The 26967-nt window shown below is 44.2% G+C and overlaps 1 protein-coding gene across 1 annotated transcript in view; it reads right to left on the bottom strand.

Annotated features, from left to right (window-relative positions):
- Positions 1–193: 193 nt before the first annotated feature.
- Positions 194–26967, bottom strand: part of CYP27A1 (cytochrome P450 family 27 subfamily A member 1) — a 42292-nt gene continuing 15518 nt past the window's right edge. Inside the window, 8 exon segments of the mRNA NM_001083413.2 lie at positions 194–501; positions 638–850; positions 931–1012; positions 1219–1385; positions 2196–2368; positions 2517–2714; positions 2818–3017; positions 7216–7406. Of these exon segments, the coding sequence (NP_001076882.1) occupies positions 382–501; positions 638–850; positions 931–1012; positions 1219–1385; positions 2196–2368; positions 2517–2714; positions 2818–3017; positions 7216–7406 (1344 nt within the window). The 3' untranslated portion in view covers positions 194–381.

Raw genomic sequence — 26967 nt, 5'->3', positions numbered from 1 at the left:
CCTGGATAGGGCCTCAGCCAATGCTAGGTAAGGCCAAGATTTCTCTGTGAGGTCTGGGAAAGCATAGGATGTGCTCAGTTTCCATGGAGGGAGGTGGCTCTGCCTCCCACCAAGTTTCCTAAGTGGGAGAGCCTGTTCCCCAACCACAGAATGAGCTTCAGGTGCTGGGTTGTCAACAAGAATGACAAAGATCTCTAGTTATGAATAAAAAACCCTTTATTCAGTATTTTCCCTCAAGGTTAGCAATGTGCCATGGCAGCAGCCTTCTGTCTGAGAGGGAGATGCTCAACATGATACAAAGTAGCAAAAGCTCAGGTTCTGCAGGAAGCACACTGAGGTTCATCTCCCTGTGCTGGGAAAGTGGGGAAACAAGGGCCCAGCTCAGCTCTGTCTCTGCAGGAAACGCAGGCCCACCTTCTTGTTGGGAACCAGAACGATGCGAGCCACACTCGTCACCTCCCCCGTCTCAGGGGCCAGGACCACCTCATAGTGCTGGATCAGCTGGGAGGTAAAAGGCACAGGGGCGCTTAGAGTCTGTGACCTCCATCCACAGCCCTCCTTAGCATACCCCCACCTGTGCCTCACTCCCCTGTCAGCTCCCCTGGCCCACATACCCCTCCAGTCTCTCCCCACTCACCCTTGTCAGCAGCAGCTGCATCTCCAGCTCTGCAATCCTGCGGCCCAGGCAAGCCCGAACCCCATAGCCAAAGGGCACAGAGCCAAACGGGTGCTGGGTTTTGAGGGCATCAGGCTGGTTCTTCCTCAGCCAACGCTGGGGCTGGAAGCTGTCAGGCTCGGGGTAGATGTCAGGGTCCCGGGAAATCACGTAGTGGCAGAGCACAAACTGGGTCTGCACACACAGGTTGGGTGGCACATCAGTGTAGGTCTGTGAGGTGCCCCCAGGAACCCTGGCTCTCCAGCCCTACTCACATTCTTGGGAAAGAGGAAGCCACCAACTTCAATTTCCTTGTCCACGACAACCCGGGAGTTCACAGGGACCACAGGATAGAGACTGCAGGGAAAAGAAAGTGCAGACCTGTCTCTGGATCCAAGGAGGGTCAGAGTGCCCACCCACTCGGCCACACCCCTCTGGTCCCCCAGTCCCCTCTTCCCATCTCATCTCTGACCCTGGCCACAGTCCCTCAGCCCCCACTTCCCACTCCTGTCTCTGAGCTCCCCTCCACACACAGACCCTTGTTCCCAGGGACAGTATCCTACCGCAGGGTCTCCTTAAGCACAGCTTTGAGCAGGGGCATGCGGGCTAAGTCCTTGTGCTGGGGCACCTGCCCAGCGGGCACCACACCCACCACTTCCTTATGCAAGGCCGCCTGGATCTCTGGGTTCTTTGAAAGATGGTACAGGGCCCATGTCAGCGTGTTGGATGTCTGGGAGGTAAAGAGATGAAGTGAGCAGGGATTTCTAGGAAAGAGGCCCAGTTAGATGGTGGGAAGGTGTTTGCATGTTTGCAAAATGTGGGAGAGAAATTAAATTGCTTCGAGTATGGCAGGGCTTCCCAGAGGGCTCAGATGGTAAAAAACTCTGCCGGCAATGCAGGAGACCCGGGCTCAATCCCTGGGTCAGGAAGACCCCCCGGAGAAGGGAATGGCACCCCATTCCAGTATTCTTGCCTGGAGAATCCCATAGACAGAGGAGCCTGGTGGGCTATAGTCCACGGGGTCTCAAACAGTCAGAGATGACTGAGCGACTAACACTTTTACACAGCAGGATTAGACTCCAGGGTTTATAGGACCCTCTCTCCAATGCTCAACGTGGCTTCATGCAGGATAAGGACCGATATGATAGAGAATCACACCGTAACAGCAAAGGAGACTAACGGAGAAACCCAACAGGACAAAAGCACACGAAAGAGGCCCTACTAAGAAGGTGCTATGGGCAAGCTCTTCAACTTTCTGCTTAGATGAAAGCATGAAGGAGTAGATTTGGTATGAGATGAAACTTCCCAGCTGTCAGAGAGGCTCCAGGGAGTGAGCGAATCCCTCACACTGGAACCACTCCTGGCCCACCTCCACAAGGCTGAATGACCCCCATTTTCCTTCCAGCTCTAAATCCACATTACAGAAAGAGAAGCAGGTACCTGGAGGGACGAAGGTCAGGCTCAGGTGGAGGATAGTGGGAAACTGGCCCAGGATGAGAGCTGGGAGGCCCTGGCCTCCGCGCCCGCCCCTCTCACGCACCGTGTCTACTCCAGCCAAGAGCAGCTCGGGCAGGCTGCCCTCAGCCTCACGAGGACTGAGTTGTCCGCTGGTCAGCAGGAAATGCAGATAACCAGATATCTGGGTCTTCTCTGGATTCTCTGTCTTCAGCTGGGCCTCTATCTCCTCCAATTTCTGATCAATCAGCTTTTTTCCTACAGGGACAATGGGGAACCGGGAGGATGCGGCCAAAAGCCATGCTCTCCAAGGACCGAGGGAGAAAGTCCTGGGAGAGAGTACTGGGGGCTGTTACTGCACTGAGCCTGGGACCCATGCCCCCACTTCTTCCCCTGGACTCCTCACCAAAAGAGAATATGGTGTTCCAGCCATCCAGGTACCGCTTCCAGAAGGGCAGCAGGGGACGAGTCCACGTGGGGAGGAAGGTGACAAAGAGCGAGTTATGGAACATGAGCCCGACAGATCTGACGAAAGTCTCGGTGTCCTTGGGAATGGAGCGCTCCAGGCAGCCAATACGTTTCTCAAACAGGATGTAGGAAATAGCTGGAGGTACATGGTGGCCGTCATCAGAGGGGAGTACAGCCTACCCCTAACCCACACCTACCCCTGACACACGCCCACCCGGCCCTTCTCCCCACCAGAGTACCTTCCAAGGCAAAGAAATAGAATTGGTGAGCGATGTCAGGCACGTGGTCCCCCGAGGCACTCTCTGCCCGCAGCTGTTTCAGTTGATCCATGAAGTCATTGATCACCTCGTTCAGAGCATCCGTGTAGAGCGCAGCCTCGGCTGGCTTCAGCATCCGCTGGTTCAGAGTCTGGCGCAACCGGTACCATTGCTCTCCCATCCTGCCGACGATGGAAGAGTGGCACCAGTGTCAGTATCTGGTGGGGACTGGGTCAGGTGGTGTCTTCCCACTGAGACCCTTACAGAGTTGAGGAAAATCTCAGACCCTAGACCTAGAATTATGGAATCACAAACTCTCAAATGACAGAATCTTCAAATCACAAAACTTCAGAATTTCACTAACAGCATAAAGGAAGTAGTTAAGGTGGGCATCTCAGCCAACCTGTGCCGTGCTAAGTCGCTTCAGTTGTATCTGACTCTTTGCGACCCTATGTACTGTAGCCAGCCAGGCTCCTCCAGTCCAAGGGATTCTCCAGACAAGAATACTGGAGTGGGTTGCCATGTCCTCCTCCAGGGGATCTTCCAGACCCAGGGGTTGACTCCCATCTCTTACGTCTCCTGCATTGGCAGGCGGGTTCTTTACCACTAGCGCCTCCTGGGAAGCCCTCTGAACCAATCTGCCTAGGGTCAAATCATAGGTCAGATGATGTCAGCTGAGTGACGTTAGGCAGGTGACTCAACTTCTCTGTGCCTCAGTTTCCTTTCTGTAAAATAGGAATAATAAGAGCACCTATCTTAGTAGGATAATTAATGTGTTTAGATTGGTGCCTGGCAAATGGGTGAATACTTAATGAATGTTGACTGTGATTATCTTAGGATGACACAACTCTATAATCTTCTGTATGTGAAATGAGCTAGGCAGCTACAGTGGCTCTGGTGCCTCTGTGTTGATGATGAGGGATAAAAGAGAGCAACTGAGGGTTCTTGAGGTGCTCAGAGGACCTTTGTGCTCTGCTAGGCTCAAGGCGACAAGGAGACAGACAGCATTATCTGGCTGATGCCCCAGTTTGTCTTGCCATAACCATGCAGTAGGTATTTGGGTCCTCACCCTGGTTAGACAGGGATTCTCATGGGGATGGACACACACTTCCCATTCAGGGGCTTAATGTGCAGGAGCTACTCCCATCTTCAGCAGTCCCCCAAACCCATTACCTTTCCTAAGCAAGCTGGGTATGGGTCAATTTTTTAAAAAGCTAGATGTAGAGTAATAAGTATAACATGGTAAAATTTTAAGAGGAAGAGAGGGAACCCTATATATATCTACATGCATATCTGTATGTTCACAGAGAAGAATATAGGGCTTCCCAGGTGGCAGTAGGGGTAAAGAACCCACCTGCCAATGCAGGTAGATGTAAGAGAGGCAGGTTCGATCCCTGGGTTGGGAATATCCCCTGGAGCACGGCATAGCAACCCACTACAGTATTCTTGCCTGGAGAATTCCTTGGATGGAGGAACCTGGAGGGCTACAGCCCAGGGGTCACAAAGAGTTGGATACAACTTAGCGACTAAACAACAACAAGATAAGAATATACACCAAATTGTCAGGATTACTTAGGAGGATGGGATGGGACCAAGGGGTAGGGAGATAATATTTTATTACTGGAATTTTTACAATAAATATTACTTTCGAATTTTAAAAATTCATACGGTCTTTAAAAAAGAAAAACATTCACAAGTATTAAGGCAAGAATCAGGTTTTTTATTTTGAACTATTGGGCTCCCTGGTGGCTCAGACAGTAAAGAATCTGCCTGCAATGTGGGAGACCTGGGTCCGATCCCTGGTTTGGGAAGATCCCCTGGAGAAGGGCATGCTCCAGTGTTCTTGCTTGGAGAATCCCCATGAACAGAAGTGCCTGGCGGGCTACAAAACATGGAGTTGCAAACAGTTGGATGCGACTGAGTGACTAAGTACAGCACAGCACTGTAAGCCAACTATACTTCAATAAATTTGAAAAATATATTTTACTTAAATGAACCTTAAAAAACAAAGTAAATAAATAAATAAATGAACTTCAAACCCTAGGAGTTTTCTTTCTTATATTGGTGTGTGTGCTAAGTTGCTTCCATCATGTCCAGCTCTTTATGGCCCTATGGACTGAGCCCACCAGGCTCCTCTGTCCATGGGATTCTCCAGGCAAGAATACTGGAGTGGGTTGCCATGCCCTCCTCCAGGAATCGTCCCGACCCAGGGATTGAACACGCATCTCTTAGGTCTCCTGCATTTGGAGGTAGGTTCTTTACACTAGCGACATCTTATGTTGGGGGAAACTGCAATAAAAGTGTTGCTAGAAAAAAAATGAAAACCAGAACAGCCGTATTTATTGGAACTTCAGGTTTTGGGTGCTTCTCCAAGAGTAAAACTCTCCCAACAATAGGAATAGATTTGCAGAACTTAAATGAGAACCTTCTGTGGTTTTTAAAATATTTCTTGGGAAACAATGCTTCAGAAAATGAGATTTTAAATATATATATATGTTAAAACAAAAAAGTCTCATAGGTTAGCAAAATAGATTTTAAATACATATATTATATAACATATTTAGGAAACTGGCTTTAGAGGAAATGGGTATAATAGATCACAAAGGGGTATATATATATATATATATATATGTTTAGCTCCAGCTCTAAATCTGAACCATCAAGTCCAGTGATGGCCTGACCTGGTGAAAAACTGAAACCCAAATCTTTTATTATTATTATTATTGATTTATAATTGACATACAACATTATATTGGTTTCAATATAATGATTTGACATCTGAATACATTGCAAAATGATCACCATAACAAGACTAGAATGTGGGAGGAGGAGACAACAGAGGATGAGACGGTTGGATGGCATCACCGACTTGATGGACATGAGTTTTGAGTAAGCTCTGGGAGTTGGTGATGGACAGGAAAGCCTGGTGTGCTGCAGTCCGTGGGGTCGCAGAGTCGGACACAACTGAGCGACTGAACTGAACTGACCATCTGTCACCATAAAAATATAAACTTTAAGGATTTACTCTCTTGGCAAGATTTGGGTCTCAAATATTGTACAGCATCCTTGAGACCCAAATCTTGCCCTCAAGGTCAGATATCAGGCTAAACAGCTCTTAAAGAACATTCTCTATTCTCTTCTCAAAACTTAGAAAAAAGGACCAAGGAATTAAGTTCTGAAACCACCCACCTCTGAAGGAACCAGGAAAAGAGAAAGCTATGAAATGACAGAATGAACATACGGGCATCAAAGACATAGAAAATGAACCTTCCAACCAGTCTGTTCCTTTCCAAACACGTCAAGGCAGTAAGTCCTTGCCTTCCAGGATCAGAGAGATCTATGTCACTACTCACCGCGTCACTTCTGGCAAGTCGTGCAAAAACCAAACCCTTCTAGGCCTCAGTTTCTTTACTTGTGAAATGGGGATTAATAATACTATCTACTTCCCCCCTTGTTGTGAGGTTAGAATGAAATAATAAATGTAAAGAGACTCGCCTGATGTCTGGCGTGTCATAAACACTCAGTTATTATCAGTGTTGTTGCTATTACTTCAACCACCTGGATTAACTTTAATCCCTTAAAAAAATAACTTTAGAAACGTGAATCTCAGACAACTAGGGAAAATAAAAAGCCATTCATTGTTCTGGAAGCTCTCTTAACATACTATAGCAAAAAGAAGCCTGGTAATATACCCAATTACAAGTTGTGGCACTGGGAATGGTTTATCACCAATGATTCTCAATTATTTACCTTAATTGGTATTTGAATATATAATATACTCAGCTTATCTTTCAATGTGTCACTGCCAAAATAATCTTAACTTTTCTAGGTATGACTTTGAGGCTAAAACCTACACGTATCTCTCTGTGTTGAGAGCATCCATGAAAGTTATAACCAACAACAAGCATATAATACATAATTTGGAAAATATTCTTAAAATTAAATTGAGCCCTCCCAACTAATATGATGCTGCTGTGTTTTGTTTTTTTTTTTCAACTATAAGTAAATATGTCCCAGTAGGATTTGAGTTAATATGTTTTCAACCATAATACAGAATCATGGAGCTTGAAAGGTCTGAAAGATACCTTGGAGATCCTGTAATTCAAGCTTCCCATTTTATACATAAGAAACATAAGCCCAAGGAGGGTATATTATTCATCCGTTTATAGTCATAGGATATATTAGTGGAAAAGCCAATGAATGGTCCATGGGCTTCAGTCCAACCCAACCACCGCTTTCTAGACACAGAGGCTTTTTTCTAGACTCAGGCTCGGAGGACACAGGGAGATCCTACTCTGCCCATTATCCTCTGGCTGCCCAGTGCCACTTCCTGGGCCTGGCCTCTGGGGCCCTCTTCCAGTCCCTCCAGCCCCAGCTCACGTGGTGAAGGGCCCATAGGACAGGCCTTGCTGGTCCCGGTGCTCCTTCCATAGTTTCATGTCGTCCCGTACCGGGTACTTGCCCTCTTGGCGCATCACTTGCTCCAGGAGTGGGGCACTGGCCAGGTGCACGTGCATCTGAGGCCCTACTCGGTTTATCCATATTGGGCCGTACTTGGCCTTGTTCAGCACCTGTGGGGTTCAACCAAAGCTGAATCATCATGGCCTAGGCAAGCAGGCACTTCCTGGAGAGGAGAAACAGGATAGAGGAAATGTCCGATGGCCACACCAGAGCAGGTGGGCTGGGCATAACTCACTGTAGGAGGTAGGTGCTGGGATGGCCTGTAGTCTTAAAAGGAGAACACTGGACAAAATGGTGACACAGGAGTTAAAGTATTGAGAGCAATGAGTAGCTGGCAGAACTGGGGCAACTAAGGTCTTAGAGGAATGAAATTTTGGAAAAATGAGATACCTGGTAAACTGGAGTAGGCTGAGGTATGGGTATTGGGGGCCCAGGGTTTTAGGGAAACTGAGCCCTTAGTGAAGTATAGTAGAATGTCTATGGCCCCTTCATGTGTGTGTGCTCAGCTGCTCAGTCATGTCTGACTCTTAGCAACCCCATGGACTGTAGCCTGCCAGGCTTCTGTGTCCAGGGGATTTCCCAGGCAAGAATAGTGGAGCTGGTTGCCATTTCCTATTCCAGGAGATCTCCCCAACCCAGGGATCCAACCTGAATCTCTTGTACCTCCTGTCATAGAAGGCATTTAAATTTCCTGCAGTTTGCTTCCAAACATGAGAAGATAAGCATCTCGTGTAACCAATAAGAAAAAAGAAACACAACTAGAAATGCCAGGAAAAATAAGAAGCTGAATGAGAAAATCAAGATGTAAGTATGAAGTAAACTATGTGGCATGAATTTTTTTAATAAAAAATCTTATTAGCTGTGTTAAGGAAAGTAATTCTCAATATTTTATCTTAGAATTTCTACAGCACTTGACAGTTGAGACACATAACATCTATGAAACTGACATTGCAAATGAATGATGTTTTTATAGTTGTTGAAAATAAGGGAGAAAACAATATGTTTTTGGCAGGGGGAGGTAAAACTTTAAAAAATCCAGAAATACTAAGATTAAATTTATTAGCTAAATTACCCTGAAATAAAATGAAACATAGTGCTTTCCCAAGTACTTCATCTTTCATAATCTGTTACTGAATATGTTTTAAGAGGATCGGATGTGTTCCAATATCAAAATTAGTCCAAAGGGTTTCTATAAAAGAAACATTGTAATTATGGACACAAGGGACGTCCCTGGTGGTCCAGTGGTTAAGAGTCTGCCTTTCAATAAAGAGGACACGGGTTTGATCCCTGGTTGGCAACTAAGATCCACATTCCACAGGGCAATTGAGCCCACTTGCTGCCACTTCCAAGGTGTGTGCCACAACTAGAGAGAAGCCCGCACACTGTACTGAAAGATACCACAAAGATCCTTCATGCCACAGCTGGGACCTGACACAGCCAAAAATAAAATAAATAAACTTTTTTTAATTATAGAGAAGAGATTTTTATGCAAATTATAGAACTCATAGTCCATAGAATCATCAATTTTACTGGGTCTTACTGTTGACATTAAATACTAGTTTCTTATCTGAAGTTTGATTTCTTTTCCTTCTGTTAAGTTCAAGTAAAACGACATGTAATGTTTTTATATAATGATGCAAACAATACTTATCTCTAGGTCATGGTTTATAGATAGTTTACTTTCTTCTTTATACTGTGATTTGTTTTTCAAGTATTCTACCTTCATCTTGGAATCAGAAAAAAATCGTATTTTAAAGGACCAGATTAATAAGCTTGGGCACCTCTTCTTGCCTGGAATCCAAAGCTCCTGGCACCACTTCCTGGCTATTGGTTTGGAATTTTCTGGGACATTTTCCCCCATGCCTAGACATTGCTTTCTTCCCTCTTCCTTCATATTCCTCTTCTCAGTTAGTTTACTCGGTGGAACTTAACAAGGATCTATTTATGTAAGAACTTATTTTAGAAAGACACCAGAACACCTGCTGAGAGATGTGTGCTATGTCTGTGAGCCTACCATTAAGCCGTAACCTGAACCAGTTAGAGAGCCCTAGCGTTCTCAGATACGTCCTATCTAAATGCCCCTTTGCAGACCAGAGTCCCCTGGGGATCATCTTCCAGGATGAATGGGAGGGCTAGCCTCTGCCAGATGAAATTCCAAAGATGGACAGTATTAAATTCATCCAATACTCATTTATTGAGCTCATATCCTGTTCCTCCTATACTGATCTAGGGGCTGGGGACACTGCTGTGACCTACCCTTTTACAGTTTATTTACATCCTAAGGTGTGAGCCACGTAGTTAAGAACTGGATTACTTATGCTTATAAATGGTTCCTTAATTTTTTTAAAGATTTTTTTTAATGTGGACCATTTAAAAAGTCTCTATTGAATTTGTTACAATACTGCTTGTATTTTATGTTTTGGTTTTTCGCCCGAGATGCTTGCAGGATCTTGGTTCCCTGAACAGGGACCAAACTCATACCCCCTGCATTGGAAGGTGAAGTCTTAATCACTGGACCACCAAGGAAGTTCATTTCCCAAATTATTTTGTAGATGTAGATGTCTGTTTCTTTAACTAAAGTGAAAGTCTTCAAGGACAGGAACCATGTTGTACTTCTTTATACCTCCCCTACTGCTAGACACACTGATAAACACATTACAGGCACTCAGTAAATATTTAGCAGTTGCCAATGAATCAAGTGGAAGAATAACAAGCTGCAGATAAAACAGAGCTTATGAGACAGAGTCAGAAAGGAAGCAGGGGAGAGGATACATAGGACACTGATAACAACGGCTCCACTGGGGCAGGCATTAATTTTAAAAAGCCTGGCAGGATAATGTGAAAAGGAAATTAAGAGAATAATTCTAATAGATAATTATAATAGCATCTTTTATGGACTGAATGTTTGCATCTCTCCAAAACTCATGGGTTGAAGCCCCAACCCTCAGTGTATATTTAGAGAAGAGACATCTAAGAAAGTAAGATTAAATAAGAGTGGGGCCCTGATCCAGTAGGATCAGTAAGTATCCTCCTAAGAAGAGACATCAGAGAGTTCTCTGTGTGTGTGCACATACACACACACCCACCAAGCAAAGATCATTTAAGTACACAGGGAGAAGGTAGTTGTCTGCAAGCCAGAAAAACTGTTACAAAATACAAGTCTGTGTGCCCAGTGCACAATGAGGCCAAACAATACCAAAACATCAGAATTTGCAGCAGAGAAAGGCTTACTGCAGGGCCATGTGAGGAGATAAGTGAGTGGCTCATGCCTTAAAATCCCTGAACTTCCTGAAAGCTTTCAGCAAAGCCCTTTTATAAGAAAGATGAAGGAGAAGGAGGGGCATGGTTGTGCCTGCGTGCTTAGTTGCTCAGTCGTGTCTGACTCTTTGCAACCCTATGGACCGCATCCTGCCAGGCTCCTGTGTCCATGGAATTCTCCAGGCAAGAATACTGGAGTAGTTTCCCATGTCCTCCTCCAGGGGGTCTCCCCGACCCAGGACTCAAACTACACATTTCTTGTATCTCCTGCATTGGTAGGCCAATTCTTTACCATTAGCGCCACCTGGGAAGCCCGGGGCATGGTTTAGTTGTTGCAAATTTCTTGATGTCCAAAAAAAAAAAAATTTCTTGGTGTCAGATCCTTTGTTCTTGAGGTCAGATCACAGTCAGGTCACCATGTACCTATAAACCTCCACCAAGACAAATGTTATTCTCTATTCTGACAAAAATGGGCAAGGGCCCATGGCTCAACTTTCACCCTCTCAGATCCAGGCCCTGGCTAACAGGAGGGGGTCCCTGTGTGGGCTCATGACCCTGTTCAGCAGCATTCATCTAGTACCCAGTCTGGGTCCTCCCGCCAGTGCCCACGCCTGGCTGAAGAGGCGGTTCTCAGCTGCTGGCACCTTCAGGGCCAGGTTCCCAGGCTCAGCCCAGCTGTCATCACTGAGGGAGCCAGGTACCCAGGACCGAGCTGGCCCTCAGGCTTTTCACTTGAGACAATCATTTGTATAGGACCGATAGGAATACTTGTTGTAGCACATACCAACCAGCTCACAAGAATCACCCTTCTTTGAAAATAGCCCCAACCACAGAGCTGGACCTGAAGTAGTGACGTGAAATGTCCTTTCAACTTAACCCTGACCTCTGGTCACCTCCTAGGAGTAGATAACCAATCTAAACTGTACCTATTTTTGAAACTATTTGAATGGAAAGCCTGAAGTTGGATGAAGGTTACTTCCATGGCAGTGTCCAGTTTCTGAGGCCTACATGGACTGTGACCCATGAATATTGCCACTGCCATTAGGTTGCAGAGGTGGGGATAGGGGAGAAGTTCACTGCTGCCTTGAAGCCTGGGGCCAGCTAGTGGGTGGCCCTTGCAAGGACTCAGGAGCTCTTCAGGACATAGCCCCAGCCTTCAGCCCGTCCCTGGGCCTCTCTAGATTACCCCACCAGCCCCAAGGCCTGAGGGCCTGGAGCGCCCTGGGGAGAAGACCACGATCCACCTCTTACTGTACCCTTTACCACAAGGACCACAGTGAGGTCCACTGTTGGTATAGTGGGACCTCAAACTACTGTGCTAAGGCTGTAACACCAACAGTCTCCAGCTAATGGGCATGTGCCTGCTCTACCCGTTAGAAAAAGACTCTCACCAGAAATCAACTATGCTGGTACCTTATCTTCTACTTTCAGCCTTCAGAACTGTGAAAAAAATTTTGTTGTTTAAGACACCCAGTTTGTGGTATTTTGTTAGAGCAGCCAAAGTAAACTAATATATAACATCCAAAAGAATAAAATTACTAATAATAAATTTAACCAAGGAGGTAAAACACTTGTACACTGAAAACTACAAAACACTGCTGAAAGAAATTAAAGGCCTAAATAAATGGAAAGATATCCTATGTTCACAGATTGGGTAACTTAATACTGTTAAAATGGCACTGCTCCCCCAAGTGACCTACAGATTCAATGCAATCTCCATTAAACTTTTCATGGGCTTTTCTCAGAAACCAATCCTCAAATTCATATGAAATTGCAAGAGCCCTAAATAGCTGAAACAATGTTTAAAAAGAAAAACAAAGATGGAAGACTCATACTTTCTGATTTTAAAACTTATTACAAAGCTACAGTAATTAAAACAGTTTGCTAATAGCATAATGATACACGTATAGACCCATGGACTAGAATCAAAGGTATCCAGAAATAAACCTAAATATCTATGGTCAATTGATTTTTGACAAGAGTGCCCAGATCATTCAGGGGGAAAAGAACAATCTCATCAATAAATGGTGTTAGGACAAATGGATAACCAAGTGCAAAAGAGCAAAGTTGGACCCCTACCTCACTTCATATACAAAAATTAACTCAAAATGGACCAAAACTCTAAATAAAAGAGCTAAAACTATAAAACTCTCAGAATAAAACACAGTGGAAAATCATCATGATCTTGGATTTAGCAATGGATTCTTAGATTTGAATAGTAACATATGAGCAATAAAAGGAAAAAAATAGAAAATTGGACTTCATAAAAATTTAAAACTTTTGCATATCAAAGGACTTTATCAAGAATGTGAATAACAATTTACATAATGAGAGAAAATATTGGCATATCATATATCTGATGAGGGTTTAATATCCAGAATATACAGACAACTCTTTAAAACTCAACAAGAAGAAGACAATCCAATTTTCAAAGGATGAAAGCACTTGACATTTCTCCAAAGATATACAAATAACCAATAAACACACAGAGATGTTCAACATCACTGATCATTAAGGAATGAAAATCAAACCCATAAAAAGGAAGCATTTTATATCCACTTGTTGTTTAGTCACTAAGTTGTATCTGACTCTTTTGTGACCCCGTGGACTGTAGCCCACCAGGTTCCTCCATCCAAGGGATTTACCAGGCAAGAATACTGGAGTGGGTTGCCATTTCTTTCTCCGGGCGTTATATCCACTAGAATGACTTAAATCCAAAAAACTGAATACAACAAGTTGTTGGCAAGCAGGTGGAGAAATTGAAGCCCTTGTACATTGCTGATGGGAAAGTAAAAATAGTGCAGCTGCTGTAGAAAACCATTTGGCAAGTTCCCAAAAAGTTAAACATTAAGAATTACCATATGATCCAGCAATTCCATTCCTAGGTATATACTTAACAGAAATGAAAACATATACCACACAGAAACTTGTACAGCAATGATTATAGCAGGATTACTTAGAGTCGTCAAAAGGTGGAAACAACCTGAAAGTCATCAACTGATGAATGGGAAAGCAAATTGCGGGATATACATACAATGGAATAGTATTCCGCCATAAAAAGGAACAAAGTACGGGAATACAATACAAGCTAAAATTTGGATGAAATTTGAAAACATATGCTAACTGAAAGAAGCTGAGACAAAAGGTCTCATACTGTATGATTCCATTTATATGATATATCTGAAAAGGCAAATCCATAAAGATGGAAAGCAGATTAATGTTTATACCAAAGGGTGGCATGAAGGGGAATGAGGAGTGACTAATAACAGGGTCTCTTTCTAGGGTATCAAAATTTGAAAAAGTTATGAAACTAGAGAGAGGCAGTAGTTTTATAACATTAATAATACACTAAATGCTGCTGAATTGTGCACTTTAAAATGGTTCATTGTTTTATACTTCATGAATTTCCCCTAAGAAAAAGCCTAGAAGTTTGTGATAACTTAAAACCTCCAGAGGCTCAGAAAGGGCCCTGCTGAGATTTCCCCTCAGCAAAGAGAGAACAGAAAGGGAGTGAGGGGGCTTCCCCTGAGTTGGCTCTTCTGTGGTTCCAAGACTTCCTCTCTTGTGAATCGAGAAGAAGAGAGGACCAGACCAACCTTTCCTTTGCCTTGCCAGCTACTTATATAGGATTAAAGATCAGGTTTTAAGGAGTGTTTGCTCATTTGTTTATTTGCTCTGGGAAGAAGACACCAGCAGAGTCTTTTTTTTAGAAATGGGAATTCCCCCTATTGCACAAAGTTGTTGCCCTTATAACTTCTGGAGGATGATTTGGCAGCCAATATATATCAAAGGCCAGGATTACCGGGGTCCAGCCCAGGTTGGCGGAGAAGGCAATGGCACCCCACTCCAGTACTTTTGCCTGGAAAATCCCATGGATGGGGGAGCCTGGTGGGCTGCAGTCCATGGGGTCGCTAGAGTCAGACACGACTGAGCAACTTCACTTTCACTTTTCACTTTCATGCATTGGAGAAGGAAATGGCAACCCACTCCAGTGTTCTTGCCTGGAGAATCCCAGGGACAGGGAAGTCTGGTGGGCTGCCGTCTATGGGGTCCCACAGAGTCGGACACGACTGAAGTGACTTAGCAGCAGCAGCAGCAGCAGCCCCGGTTGGATCCAGGGATTCCCTCAGGAGGATGGCGTTGGTGATTAGAATAGCAAAGCCGAGATTTATTAGATGCTCAATAATAACTGGTTTACGCGGAAAATCAATATAACCTGTGACACCAGGTTAGCTCTGACCACAGAGGCTGCAGGCGCCCTCTCATATAGTGGAAGGTGCCCCACCTTAGGCACCTTCTCGAGTGGGTCTTAAAAGCCCAGGTAAATAAGTAGTCGCAGAGGACCCCCGCGCTCCAATTGTTTTGGTATGAAGGAAGAACAGAAGAGAAAAGGAAGAAAAGGAAACAAGAAAGAACGACACAGGGAGACCAAGCTTCGGTGAACAAGGCCCGTAGCTTTATTTTCAAAGGGAGCTTATATACCCTAAGTTGCACATAGAGGATAATAGGGGGTGTGAAACCATGTGAAATCATGATCCTTATTGAGACCAGGCTTTCTTTTCTGCAAATTTATCATATACAAATGGTTTAGGTGATTTACATCATCTTCTGGCCAGAAGGCCTGTTAACATTTTATGACTCTGATAAAGGTTTGTCAACCATAAGACTTATTTTCTCTAGGAGTAATTATTTTAAAGTTTGGCGCCATCCTCCGAAGGTGTTAGATACAGTTGCATTCCTATAGGGCAAAGGTGCAGTGGGTTTACAACAAAGGAAAGAATTTATTACCTTAAGGGTCTAAAGTTGTTAACACCAAGGCCACTACTTATTTTTTCTACATCCCAACTATATTAATTAATACACTTCCAAGGATACAATACAGGGGATGTGGAAACTTGGCAGCAAGCACTGGCTCAACAATGAAATCTACTAGTTCTATTCTGACAATTTTTAACTCTCCGAGAAGCTCTATACTATTTGAATATCTTAAGCTTCCCGTGCCTCTCCGCGGTTGGGAGACTGTAAACAATCGTTATGTGTAGCTGTAGAAGTCCAGGTAAACCTGTCAGGCAAGTTAGAGAGCCATCTGAGGGGTTTGTATTTAAACACTCCTATTATGCCCAGGAGGCTAATTAATTAGCTTGAGCTCTAAGTTGATTTCCTTCAGAGAAAAGGTGGTTAGGGATAGCCCCCCCGCCCCCACCCCCCGTGACTGTCAGAGGAGTTGGTGAAAGTCGTGAAATAGTAAAACAGATTCTGGTTTTTGGGTAGACGCTCAGGCAGGCCCAGAGAGGCACCCCTTGAGTTCTGGCTCGCCTTGCCCACCAGAGCTCTCTGCACGACCTTTGCCATGGGTGGGAACTCCCGTGCTGGCTCCCGGCACTGGATGAAATCTTTTACTGCACCAATTCCACTTTCAGTTCAGTTCAGTTCAGTCGCTCAGTCACATCTGACTTTTTTCGACCCGATGAATCGCAGTACTCCAGGCCTCCCTGTCCATCACCATCTCCTGGAGTTCACTCAGATTCATGTCCATCGAGTCAGTGATGCCATCCAGCCATCTCATCCTCTGTTGTCCCCTTCTCCTCCTGCCCCCAATCCCTCCCAGCATCAGAGTCTTTTCCAATGAGTCAACTCTTAGCATGAGGTGGCCAAAGTACTGGAGTTTCAGCTTCAGCATCATTCCTTCCAAAGAAATCCCAGTTGGATCTCCTTGCAGTCCAAAGGACTCTCAAGAGTCTTCTCCAACACCACAGCTCAAAAGCATCAATTCTTCGGCACTCAGCTTTCCTCACAGTCCAACTTTCACATCTATACATGACCACTGGAAAAACCATAGCCTTGACTAGATGGACCTTTGTTGGCAAAGTAATGTCTCTGTCTTTCAATATGCTATCTAGGGTGGTCGTAACTTTTCTTCCAAGGAGTAAACGTCTTTTAATTTCATGGCTGCAGTCACCATTTGCAGTGATTTTGGAGCCCCAAAATATAAAGTCTGACACTGTTTCCACTGTTTCCTCATCTATTTCCCATGAAGTGATGGGACAGGATGCCATGATCTTCGCTTTCTGAATGTTGAGTTTTAAGTCAACTTTTTCACTCTCCTCTTTCACCTTCATCAAGAGGCTTTTTAGTTCCTCTTCACTTTCTGCCATAAGGGTGGTGTCATCTGCATATCGGAGGTTATTGATATTTCTCCCAGCAATCTTGATTCCAGCTTGTGCTTCTTTCAGCCCAGCGTTTCTCATGATGTACTCTGCATAGAAGTTAAATAAGCAGGGTGACAATATACAGCCTTGACGTACTCCTTTTCCTATTTGGAACCAGTCTGTTGTTCCATGTCCAGTTCTAACTGTTGCTTCCTGACCTGCATACAAATTTCTCAAGAGGCAGGTCAGGTGGTCTGGTATTCCCATCTCTAGGAAAATTTATTTTAAGGAGCTAATTCATGATGTGCAGGATATTTAGTGATAGATATATTTACCAAACCTTTATACATTAAAAAATCTAAACATATAACAATATAACAAGCTTCAGTATATTCTCATGTAGCCACAATGCAATACCCATTAAAAATTGTTACTCAAGTGATAGTAAAAGATATTCATATTTTAGTAAAGGGCAGGTTATAAAAGAGAGTATATGGTATGCATTCATTCAAAAAGTAAATATGTGGATGATGCATGGGGGAAATGTGGAAGTCTATTCACCAAAGACAAACAAGCAGGATTAATACCCTGAAGACTATGTGTATATTTATGCATTCATTTCACAAATGCTTTTTTAAAAAATTCTATTTATTTCTTTTTGGCTGTGCTGGTCTTCATTGCTGTGAGGGCTTTTCTCTAGTTGCAGCAAGCAGGGGCTACTCTCTAGTTGTGGTAAGCAGGCTTCTCATTGTGGTGGCTTCTCTTGCAGTGCACAGGAAGGCTCTTGGGCACAGGCTCAAGAGTAGTGGCACGTGGGCTTAGTTGCTCCACAGCATGTGAGATCTTCCCGAACCAGGGACCGAATCCATGTCTCCTGCATCGACAGGTGGATTCTTTTCCACTGAGTCACCAGGAAAGCCCGCAAAAGCTTATTAACACCTATGTGTGCCAGACACTTAATATGTACAGGGTGCTGAGATGGAAGATTTGGATTTTCTTTGTTTTGTGTCTTTGTATTTTCTGATTTCTCTACGATAAATAGAGAAATTTACCAGGTATTACCTCTGCAAATTACTTCAACTAAGTCAAAATGACATTCTCTTAAATGTGTTATGTAATCACAAATAATAGTAGGCAACTCATATTTATTTGCCTTTTTTTAGAACAAGGGTCATCTTATAGGAAAAAAAATGTGCCTGTCTCATTGTCATGGGTTCTGATTTCAAGTCAGTCATCCACAGCTGTCCTGCTCGTTTCAGCTGAGGGGTCAAGATTGCCTGGAAGGAGATTTTTGCCCTGGTTTCAGTTCCATCACAGGGGCTCTGTCACTGTGTTGGGTAATAGACTGGGGGTGGCACCCTCCTGATCTTGCATGTGTCTGCAGACACAAAGGCTTGAACCCTGTGTCAACCGAGAAAAATGCACAACCTAAAAGTTGAGAATTATGTTTTATTCAGTGAAATTTCTGAAGCCTTAAGCCCAGAAGGCAGCCTCTTAGATAGCTCTGAGGGACTGCTCCAAAGAGGTAAGTGAGGAAACAGTACATGTAACAGCTTTTGCAACAAAACCCAGGTAGTTGGAACATCAGAAGATTACTGTTACTTAAAGAAAACCAGACATCTGCAATTAATGAACTTAGTGCTTTTCTATGTGAAACTGTTGGGTGGCATTTTGAGGGTCCTCTGAAGAGCTCTGTGTGGTTCTTTATGTCTCGGTGCAAAAAGAATTCCACAAGACGCAAAGTAATGACAAGAAGTGGTTTATTAGAACAGGATGTTTGTGAGGCTTACAAGCAGCCGGCTGAGGATGCTATACCCCAAGAACTTACTTGGCTACAGTTTTAGAATAAAAGGAAAAGCAGGGTGGTGGGAGAAGACCTTTTTGTTTTTCTTGAGTAGATGTCATGCTTCCATCATTAGTTCCTCCTCCAGGTTGAGCAGGGGAGTTTTCATGTCCTTACATGGTCAAGCTAGGTCCACAAATTATTGCTTTTTATGTGTGTAGAGAGCGTGTCCTAACTTACTGAGCTCACTGGGCAGGCTGTGGGCCTCATGCCACCGTTGTTTTATTGTTTTGGGGCCTGTCTCATGTTCCTATTGCATGATTGTGTTGCTCATTAAGCAAGCTTGCTCGGTCTTGTGGTTAAGTAAACCTGCTTTCTTAAGTAATCATTAACTTAACAAGGGTATCCCATATTTTATCTACTTATAATCCCCTAGTAGGATTAATTATTTAATTATCTACTTTGTCCCTTTATTCTGTCCCTGTCACATATATGCAAGAGTCTGGGCTCATTGAAATCATTCCTTTGATATGCACTTTAGCTACCTAGGGCCAGTATCCTGCTCTTTTCTACCCTGGATCCCCTCTCAGCCGATTGCTGGGGGCAGGTCCAGTGGCCAGTGACTTAATGACCACAGTATCCTGTGTTGACTGATATGGCAGGCAACGTTTTTTGTCCACACCAGCCTTCCCTGAGGCTGAATGCCCTTTCCTCCCATAACAGAACTGGAGACCTACATGTAGCTCTCACCCAGCTATCTCCCTCCCTATGTCCCCTATATCTCCTGACAGGCATTAAGTCCCGGTATCCTGAAGAGTTTCCCATCGCCTCTGAGTTCTGACCAATGTGGCTGTGCTGTTCTCCCCTCTTAGAAAAGAGCTACAGATAATAAAATCTCTTCCTGAAGGCTAGCAGGGGCTCCCCAACAACCTGGTACTCCACAACTCAGCATCGCAGTCATCTGACCCCTTTTGTTTAGGGCTCTTCTTTAGCGTGTGAGGGGAGGAGGAAAGTGGTGGTGGGTGGAGGGGTTGGGCGGCCAGGTTAGGAGAGAGTAGACCCATCCTGCATCTTCTCACAGTCCTATCTATTTTGTCCATAACTGGCCACTGAAAAGTGAAAGTAAGTGCAAATTTGTCCTTTCTGGTAGTGGGTGGGGTTGGCTGCCTGAGCTGGACCCCTGGGCTTCCAGCCACTGTGGAATTCCTGAGGTGCCTGTTCTACATTCCTGTGTCTGGGTTTCTGTAAAAAAAAAAAAAGCAACTATAATAGTTTGGGGCAAGAACTACAGTGAAGAGAGAACAAAAGGGGAAGTGATCCTGCAAGTGAGGAGTCTGAGGCCATTCCTTCTACTACTTTGGCAAAAATGTGAAACCAGTAATACAATGTTTAATTATGTGACTTTCCAAAATGTTAGGAAACTTCCTCTAATGTCCAAAGTTTTAAATGTGTAATATCTTTTTTAAAAAATAATTTTATTTATCTATTTATTGTTGGCTGTGCTGGGTCTCTGTTGCTGCATGGACTTGCTCTAGTTGCGGGGAGTGGGGGGCTACTCTTTAGTTGAAGTGGGCAGGTTTCTCATTGCAGTGGTTTCCTCTCGTTGTGGAGCACAGGCTCAATACTTGTGGCTCGCGGGCTTAGTTGCTCCGCAGCACACAGGATCTTCCTGGACCAGGGATCAAACCTAAACCCGTGTCTCCTGCATTGTCTACCACTGAGCCACCAGGGAAGCCCCAAAGGAAATCTTGATTAGCAAGATAAAGATCTCAGCAGGGCTGACTGCTAAGCCCCAACAAGGTTTGGAGAGAGCTTGTCAAATGGTTTCTGAAAACAATGTTGGAGTGATAACACAGAATCCCTCTAGCCGTCGAAGAAAAACTGCTATCTTTTACCAACTAAAAAGCAGTATGTTCCTGATATAAATACTGTACTTGCAAAAGGAACCATACTCCAGGGGTGTTGCCCACCTGCTCCTGACAGACAGACTATATGGGATTTTGAACCCTCTCCCCACAAATATTGCTGGGAGAAATATCAACAACCTCTGATATGCAGATGATAACCACTGGCAAAAAATAAAGAGGAACTAAAGAGCCTCTTGATGAGAGTGAAAGAGGAAAGTGAAAAAGCTGGTTTAAAACTCAACATTCAAAAAACTAAGATCATGCATCTGGTCCCTTCACTTCATGGCAAATAGAAGGAGAAAAGAGGAAGGAGTAACAGATTTTATTTTCTTTGGCCCCAAAATCACTGCTGATGGTGACTGCAGCCATGAAATTAAAAGACACTTGCTCTTTGGAAGGAAAGCTATGACAAACCTAGGCAGAGTATAAAAAAGCAGAGACACTACTTTGCCAACAAAGGTCCACATAGTCAAAGCTATGGTTTTTCCAGTAGTCAGGTATTAGATGTGAGAACTGGACCATAAAGAAGGCTGAGCACCAAAGAACTGATGCTTTTGAATTGTGGTGCTGGAGAAGACTCTTGAGAGTCCTTTGGACTGCAAGGATATCAAACCAGTCAATCCTAAAGGAAATCAACCCTGAATATTCATTGAAAGGATTGATGTTGAAGCTGAAGCTCCAATAGTTTGGCCACCTGATGCGAAGAGCTGACTCATTTGAAAAGACCCTGATGCTGGGAAAGATTGAAGGCAAAGAGAGAAAGGGCAGCAGAAGATGAAACGATTAGATAGCATCACCAACTCAACAGACATGAATCAGAGCAAGCTCTGGGAGACAGTGGAGGACGCAGGAGCCTGGCATGCTGCAGTTGATGAAGTTGTAAAGACTCAGACACAACTTAGGGACTGAAAAACAACAACCTCCCCAAAGCTGATAAAGTCACAACATCCTTTTAAAAATGAAAGTGGGACCCCAGCAGGCCAACTCACAAGGTATGGAATGGGATCCCAGTGGGCAGTGGCAGGACCTGATTGCTGGTGGACTTAGCGACAAGGGGACAGAAGTCCTTAACCATTGTCCTGAGAGACTAATGAATTCTACTGGTGGTTAGAGTTAAAGAGAAAAGTGTTAGTTGCTCAGTCGTGTCTGACTTTGAGATCCCATGGACTAGCTTGCCAGGCTCCTCTGTCCATGGAATTCTCCAGGCAAGAATACTGGAGTGGGTAGCCATTCCCTTCTCAAGGGGATCTTCTCAACCCAGGGATTGAGCCCAGGTTTCCTGCATTGCAGGCAGATTCTTTACCATCTGAGCCACCAGGTAAGTCCTTTTAAAGGGGAAAGGACCCCACACAATTTTTTAGAAGCATTCCATGATTATTCCTTTCCCTTCTGTATTACCAGGAAAGTGAAATTGCCTGGCTAGGACAGGAGGTTGTGACTATACATAAAATATCTTTATTCATCCAGGGTAATCAGCTCCTCAGAGATAGACTGAGACCCCTTCTTATAAGGAGCAGGAAAGGAGAAACTGGAGATAGATTTGGCTAAAAATCTAATGAGACTCTAGAAGTTTGGTTGTTCCCAGTAGCAGATGCAAAAGCCACACCAGTTCTGCTTGTTGAGAAGGCAGATGGAAATCAATTCATCACCTAATGACTGACTTCAAGCTCCTAGAATTCCAGTTGAGCTATTTCAAATCCTGAAAGATGATGCTGTAAAAGTGCTGCACTCAATATGCTAGCAAATTTGGAAAACTCAGCAGTGGCCACAGGACTGCAAACGGTCATTTTCATTCCAATCCCAAAGAAAGGCAATGCCAAAGAATGCTCAAACTACTGCACAATTGCACTCATCTCACATGCTAGCAAAGTGATGCTCAAAATTCTCCAAGCCAGGCTTCAATAGTACATGAACCGTGAACTTCCAGATGTTCAAACTGGATTTAAAAAAAGCAGAGGAACCAGAGATCAAATTGCCAACATCCACTGAATCATCAAAAAAACAAGAGAGTTCCAGAAATTTTTGCTTTATTGACTACGCCAAAGCCTTTGACTGTGTGGATCACAAAAAACTGTGGAAAATTCTTAAAGAGATGGGAATACCAGACCACTTGACCTACCTCCTGAGAAATCTGTATGCACGTCAAGAAGCAACAGTTAGAACTGGACATGGAACAACAGACTGGCTCCAAATAGGAAAAGGAGTACGTTAAGGCTGTATATTGTCACCCTGCTTATTTAACTTATATGCAGAGTACATCATGAGAAACGCTGGACTGGATGAAGCACAAGCTAGAATCAAGATTGCTGGGAGAAATATCAATAACCTCCGATATGCAGATGACACCACCCTTATGGCAGAAAGCAAAGACGAACTTAAGAGCCTCTTGATGAAAGTGAAAGAGGAGAGTGGAAAAAGTTGATTTAAAGCTCAACATTCAGAAAACTAAGATCATGGCATCTGGTCCCACCACTTTATGGCAAATAGATGGGGAAACAGTGGAAACAGTGACAGGCTTTATTTTGGGGGGCTCCAAAATCACTGCAGATGGTGACTGCAGTCATGAAATTAAAAGATGCTTGCTCCTTGGAAGAAAAGTTATGACCAACCTAGATAGCATATTAAAAAGCAGAGACATTACTTTATCAACAAAGGTCCCTCTAGTCAAAGCTATGCTTTTTCCAGTTTTCATGTATGGATGTGAGAGATGGACTATAAAGAAAGCTGAGCGCCAAAGAATTGATGCTTTTGAACTGTGGTGTTGCAGAAGACTCTTGAGAGTTCCTTGGACAGCAAGGAGATCCAACCAGTCCATCCTAAAGGAAATCAGTCCTGAATATTCATTGGAAGGGATGACGCTGAAGCTGAAACTCCAATACTTTGCCACCTGATGCGAAGAACTAATTCATTTGAAGAGACCCTGATGCTGGGAAAGATTGAAGGCAGGAGGACAAGGGGACAACAGAGGATGAGATGGTTGGATAACATCACCGACTCAATGGACATGAGTTTGAGTAAGCTTTGGGAATTGGTGATGGACAGGGAGGCTTGGCGTGCTGCAGTCCATGGGGTTGCCAAGAGTTGGACACAACTGAGCAACTGAACTGAAGCTCCTACCCACTCTGGCCATGAATACATTATTGATGACATGAGGGTGGACGAAGAATAGGCAAAGACTAATTAGGGCTTGTTGCAGTGAGTCTTTATATCCACAATGAAACCATCATCTCACAATCACCCACAAGAACTCACAATTTCCCACAGAGGGGAAACTATAACTTCCTGGAGGGCCACTGTAACTCAGGCCTGGATTTATAGTGGAAATCACGAATGCCCAGATGATGGTTAGGTGGAGCAATTTATTCAATGGGTACCATCAATCTTTGAGGGACAGTTAGATCTTCTCTTGTGCCCCAAAGAGAGACGCTGGAAAACTATTTGGTTCTAGGCAACCGATTTTCCAGAATGGAAGCCTAGACACAGATCGAGATAAGTGCCCTTCAGGCTAAGAGAGGGTGTTAATGGCTTGAACTGGGTCCCACTGGCAAATTTATCTGTTGAAGTCCTAAGCCTAGTACCTCAGAATGTGACCTTATTTTAAGATGATGTCTTTATAGAAGTAATCCAGTTAAAATGAAGTCATAAGTATGACTGGGGCCCCCATAAAAAGGGGAAATTTGGACATAGACGCACATAAGTTCAAGGGAGAATGCCATGTGAACATGATGATCGTCATCTACAAGTGCCGGGGACCAGCCCCGGCTGATCCAGGGTATTCGAAGGAGAGACGGCGTAGGCGAAGATCAGGAAACAATTGCTTAATTAAACGTTAATTAAGGATATAAAGAGTAATAGAATGAGGATAGCTCAGTAAAATTCAGTGAAGAAAAGAGGCTGAAATAAGGATAGCTCAGTGAGGAAATTCAGTGGAGAAAAGAGGCTGAATAATTCAGCCAGAAGGTAAGAGAAAGAACGACATGGTGAGACCAAGTTTCGGTGAACAAGGCCCGCACTTTATTTTCCAAAGTGGTTTTTATACCTTAAGTTATGCATAGAGGATAATGGGGGAAGGGGTAGAGTCTTGCAGCAAACCAGGCTTTCTGCCTGCAAACTTATCATATGCAAAAGCTTAGGTGATTTGCATCATCTTCTGGCCCGGAGGCCTGTTAACATTTTAAGACCTTTTCTTCAGAAAACTTATTTTTCTCTAAAGGTGATTGGTCAGGAGCCACCCTCCAAAAGCATTAGATAAAGTTGCATTCCTACAGAGCAAAGGTGTGGTGGGCTATAACAAGAAAAAGAATTAACTCAAGGGTCCCAGGTTACAAACATTAAAGCTACTACTTACACCAATTATATTAATCAATACACTGCCAGGGACACAGCAGGTAAGGGATATGGAAACTTAGCAGCAAACATTGGCCCAACAAGTGAAAATCCCTTCACCAATACAATTTCTAATCAATCTTTTAACTACTCAAAAGAATCTGTGTTTAGACAGTTTAGAACATCTCCTGCCTCTCACAGTTGGGAGGCTCTGAACAATCACATGTGGCCGGAAAAACCTATTCAGGCAGGCTAGAGGATTTCCAAAGGAGTTTGTAGGTTAAACACTGTCACACCCAGGAATTATTAACTGGAGCTGTAAGCTAACTCTTTTTTCAGAGAGAGGTAGTGGGGGACAGCCCCCCATAAAGTCAGAGGTGTAGGTGACAGCACAAAGCAGAAAGTAGGCAGACTCTGGTTTTTGGGGGTAGATGCTCGAGAATTTCCAGAGAGACTCCTGAGGCTTGATACCGCCTTTGCGTATGTCAAGCCTCCTTCCTCATGACCTTTGCCACTGGCGGAGCTCGCTCCCCACATCCAAGGCCTGTGCCAGTGACTAACAATTATGCAGACAGGAGCTGTGGCAAAGTTATGTGGCTACTAGGCACTGGCTCTCTAGGGGTTTGGATATGGTGCTTGCCTGACGTCACCACTTAGAACACTCCATTTGAAAGATACTGTCTTGCTTGTTTTTGAGTTCTGGTGGACACTGAGAGATAGACAAAGCAAAGTGTTGCTGCACCCTGATGTGCCTCTCAGGAGGTGAGTCAGAAAGGAGAACACCAGGGGAATTCCCTAGTGCTCCAGTGGTTAGGACTCTGTACTTTCACTACTGTGGCCCAAGTTCAATCCCTGGTTAGTGAACTAAGATACTACAAGCTGTACGGCAAGGCAAAAAAAAAAAAGGAGGGGGTGGGGGAGAAAGAAATGAGAACAATGTCCAGGAAAGAAGTAAACCTAGCGTTAAGTGGTTAGTCACTCTCTAGATGTGCTGATTCAAATGCAGGGTATATACTTAAACGTTGGGTTTCTTGGGGGCTTCAACACACTGAGGTTCCTGACAAAGCCTTGGCCTGTTTCATGGATGGATCAGCTAAGTTGAAGGCCGTGGGGTGTACTGAGCAGCTACTGTTGTGCAACACGAAGAAAAATGTTTAAAACTATGCATGATATGCATGGAAGGGGCGTCCCTGGCAATCCAGTGGTTAAGACTCTGTGTCCCCAATGCAGGGGCACAGGTTCAATCCCTGGTCAGGGAACTATGATCCTATATGCTGCAAGGTGCAGACAAAGAAACAAAAAAACTATGCACAGAAACGCCGCTCACTGGGCAGAGTTACGAGCTATGGTACTTGCCTTGAGAAGACCTATGCATAAATATCCTGTTACATTTTCACTGATTCAGGGCAGTTTGGGCTGTTACCTGGCTGCAGGATGCCTAGATGGTCAAGTCTCCGCCTTTTTGAAGATACCATTATGGCAGCAGATTACACAAGATCCAAATTCCCTGTGTGTGACCCAGGTGATGTCTATGGAAAAGGTGTTCTTGGATGAACATCAGTGGAATCAGCAAACTCATAAGATCTGGGATGCGCATTGCACAAGGCAGGGTAAATGGTTCACAATCCAAGACTGAGCCCCAAAACAAGTTGTTTGAGCACACAAAGTCAAGAAAGCCTGGCAGACTGCCAGCTACAAAGGCCAGTGGCAAAGGACACTTTGGGGCACATAGCAAAGGGGTACTGGATCTGGCCTGTCCTGGCAAATAGACTGTGTAGGTCCCTTATCATTCTCGTAAGGATGGCATTGGACACTGGCTGCATAGATACCTTTCCAAGGCATGGCACTACCATCTTCATCCACACAGCAGATGGGGGTGGAGCACTAGTGAAAGACTCTTAGATGGACTGTACTACATATTTGGATTCCCAAGAGCAGCCAATCAGACAGTGGCACCACTTTTATAGTAACAACTGCCTACCAGTGGGCAGCTACTTGGGGGTATTCACTGGATCTTTCATGCCTCATATCACTCCCAGGGAGCAGGTGCCATTGAAAGAAGAAATAGACACTTAAAGGAGAAACTGAAAAAGATAACTGGACAACCAAGGCTCAGTTCCCAGTGGACACTTAAGAAAATCAGTTTGGACTATAAATGTGGCAATTCACCAGAAGAGTACCTCCTGTTTAAGCAATTTTTCATTATGATGTGGGGAAGGTGGCAAGAGGTCCAGATAGGCTGTAAGAC

This window comes from Bos taurus, chromosome 2, assembly GCF_002263795.3.
Source record: "Bos taurus isolate L1 Dominette 01449 registration number 42190680 breed Hereford chromosome 2, ARS-UCD2.0, whole genome shotgun sequence".
NCBI lineage: Eukaryota > Metazoa > Chordata > Mammalia > Artiodactyla > Bovidae > Bos > Bos taurus.
The sequence above is the reverse complement of the archived record's forward strand: the minus strand, read 5'-3'. Positions and strand labels throughout refer to the sequence as shown.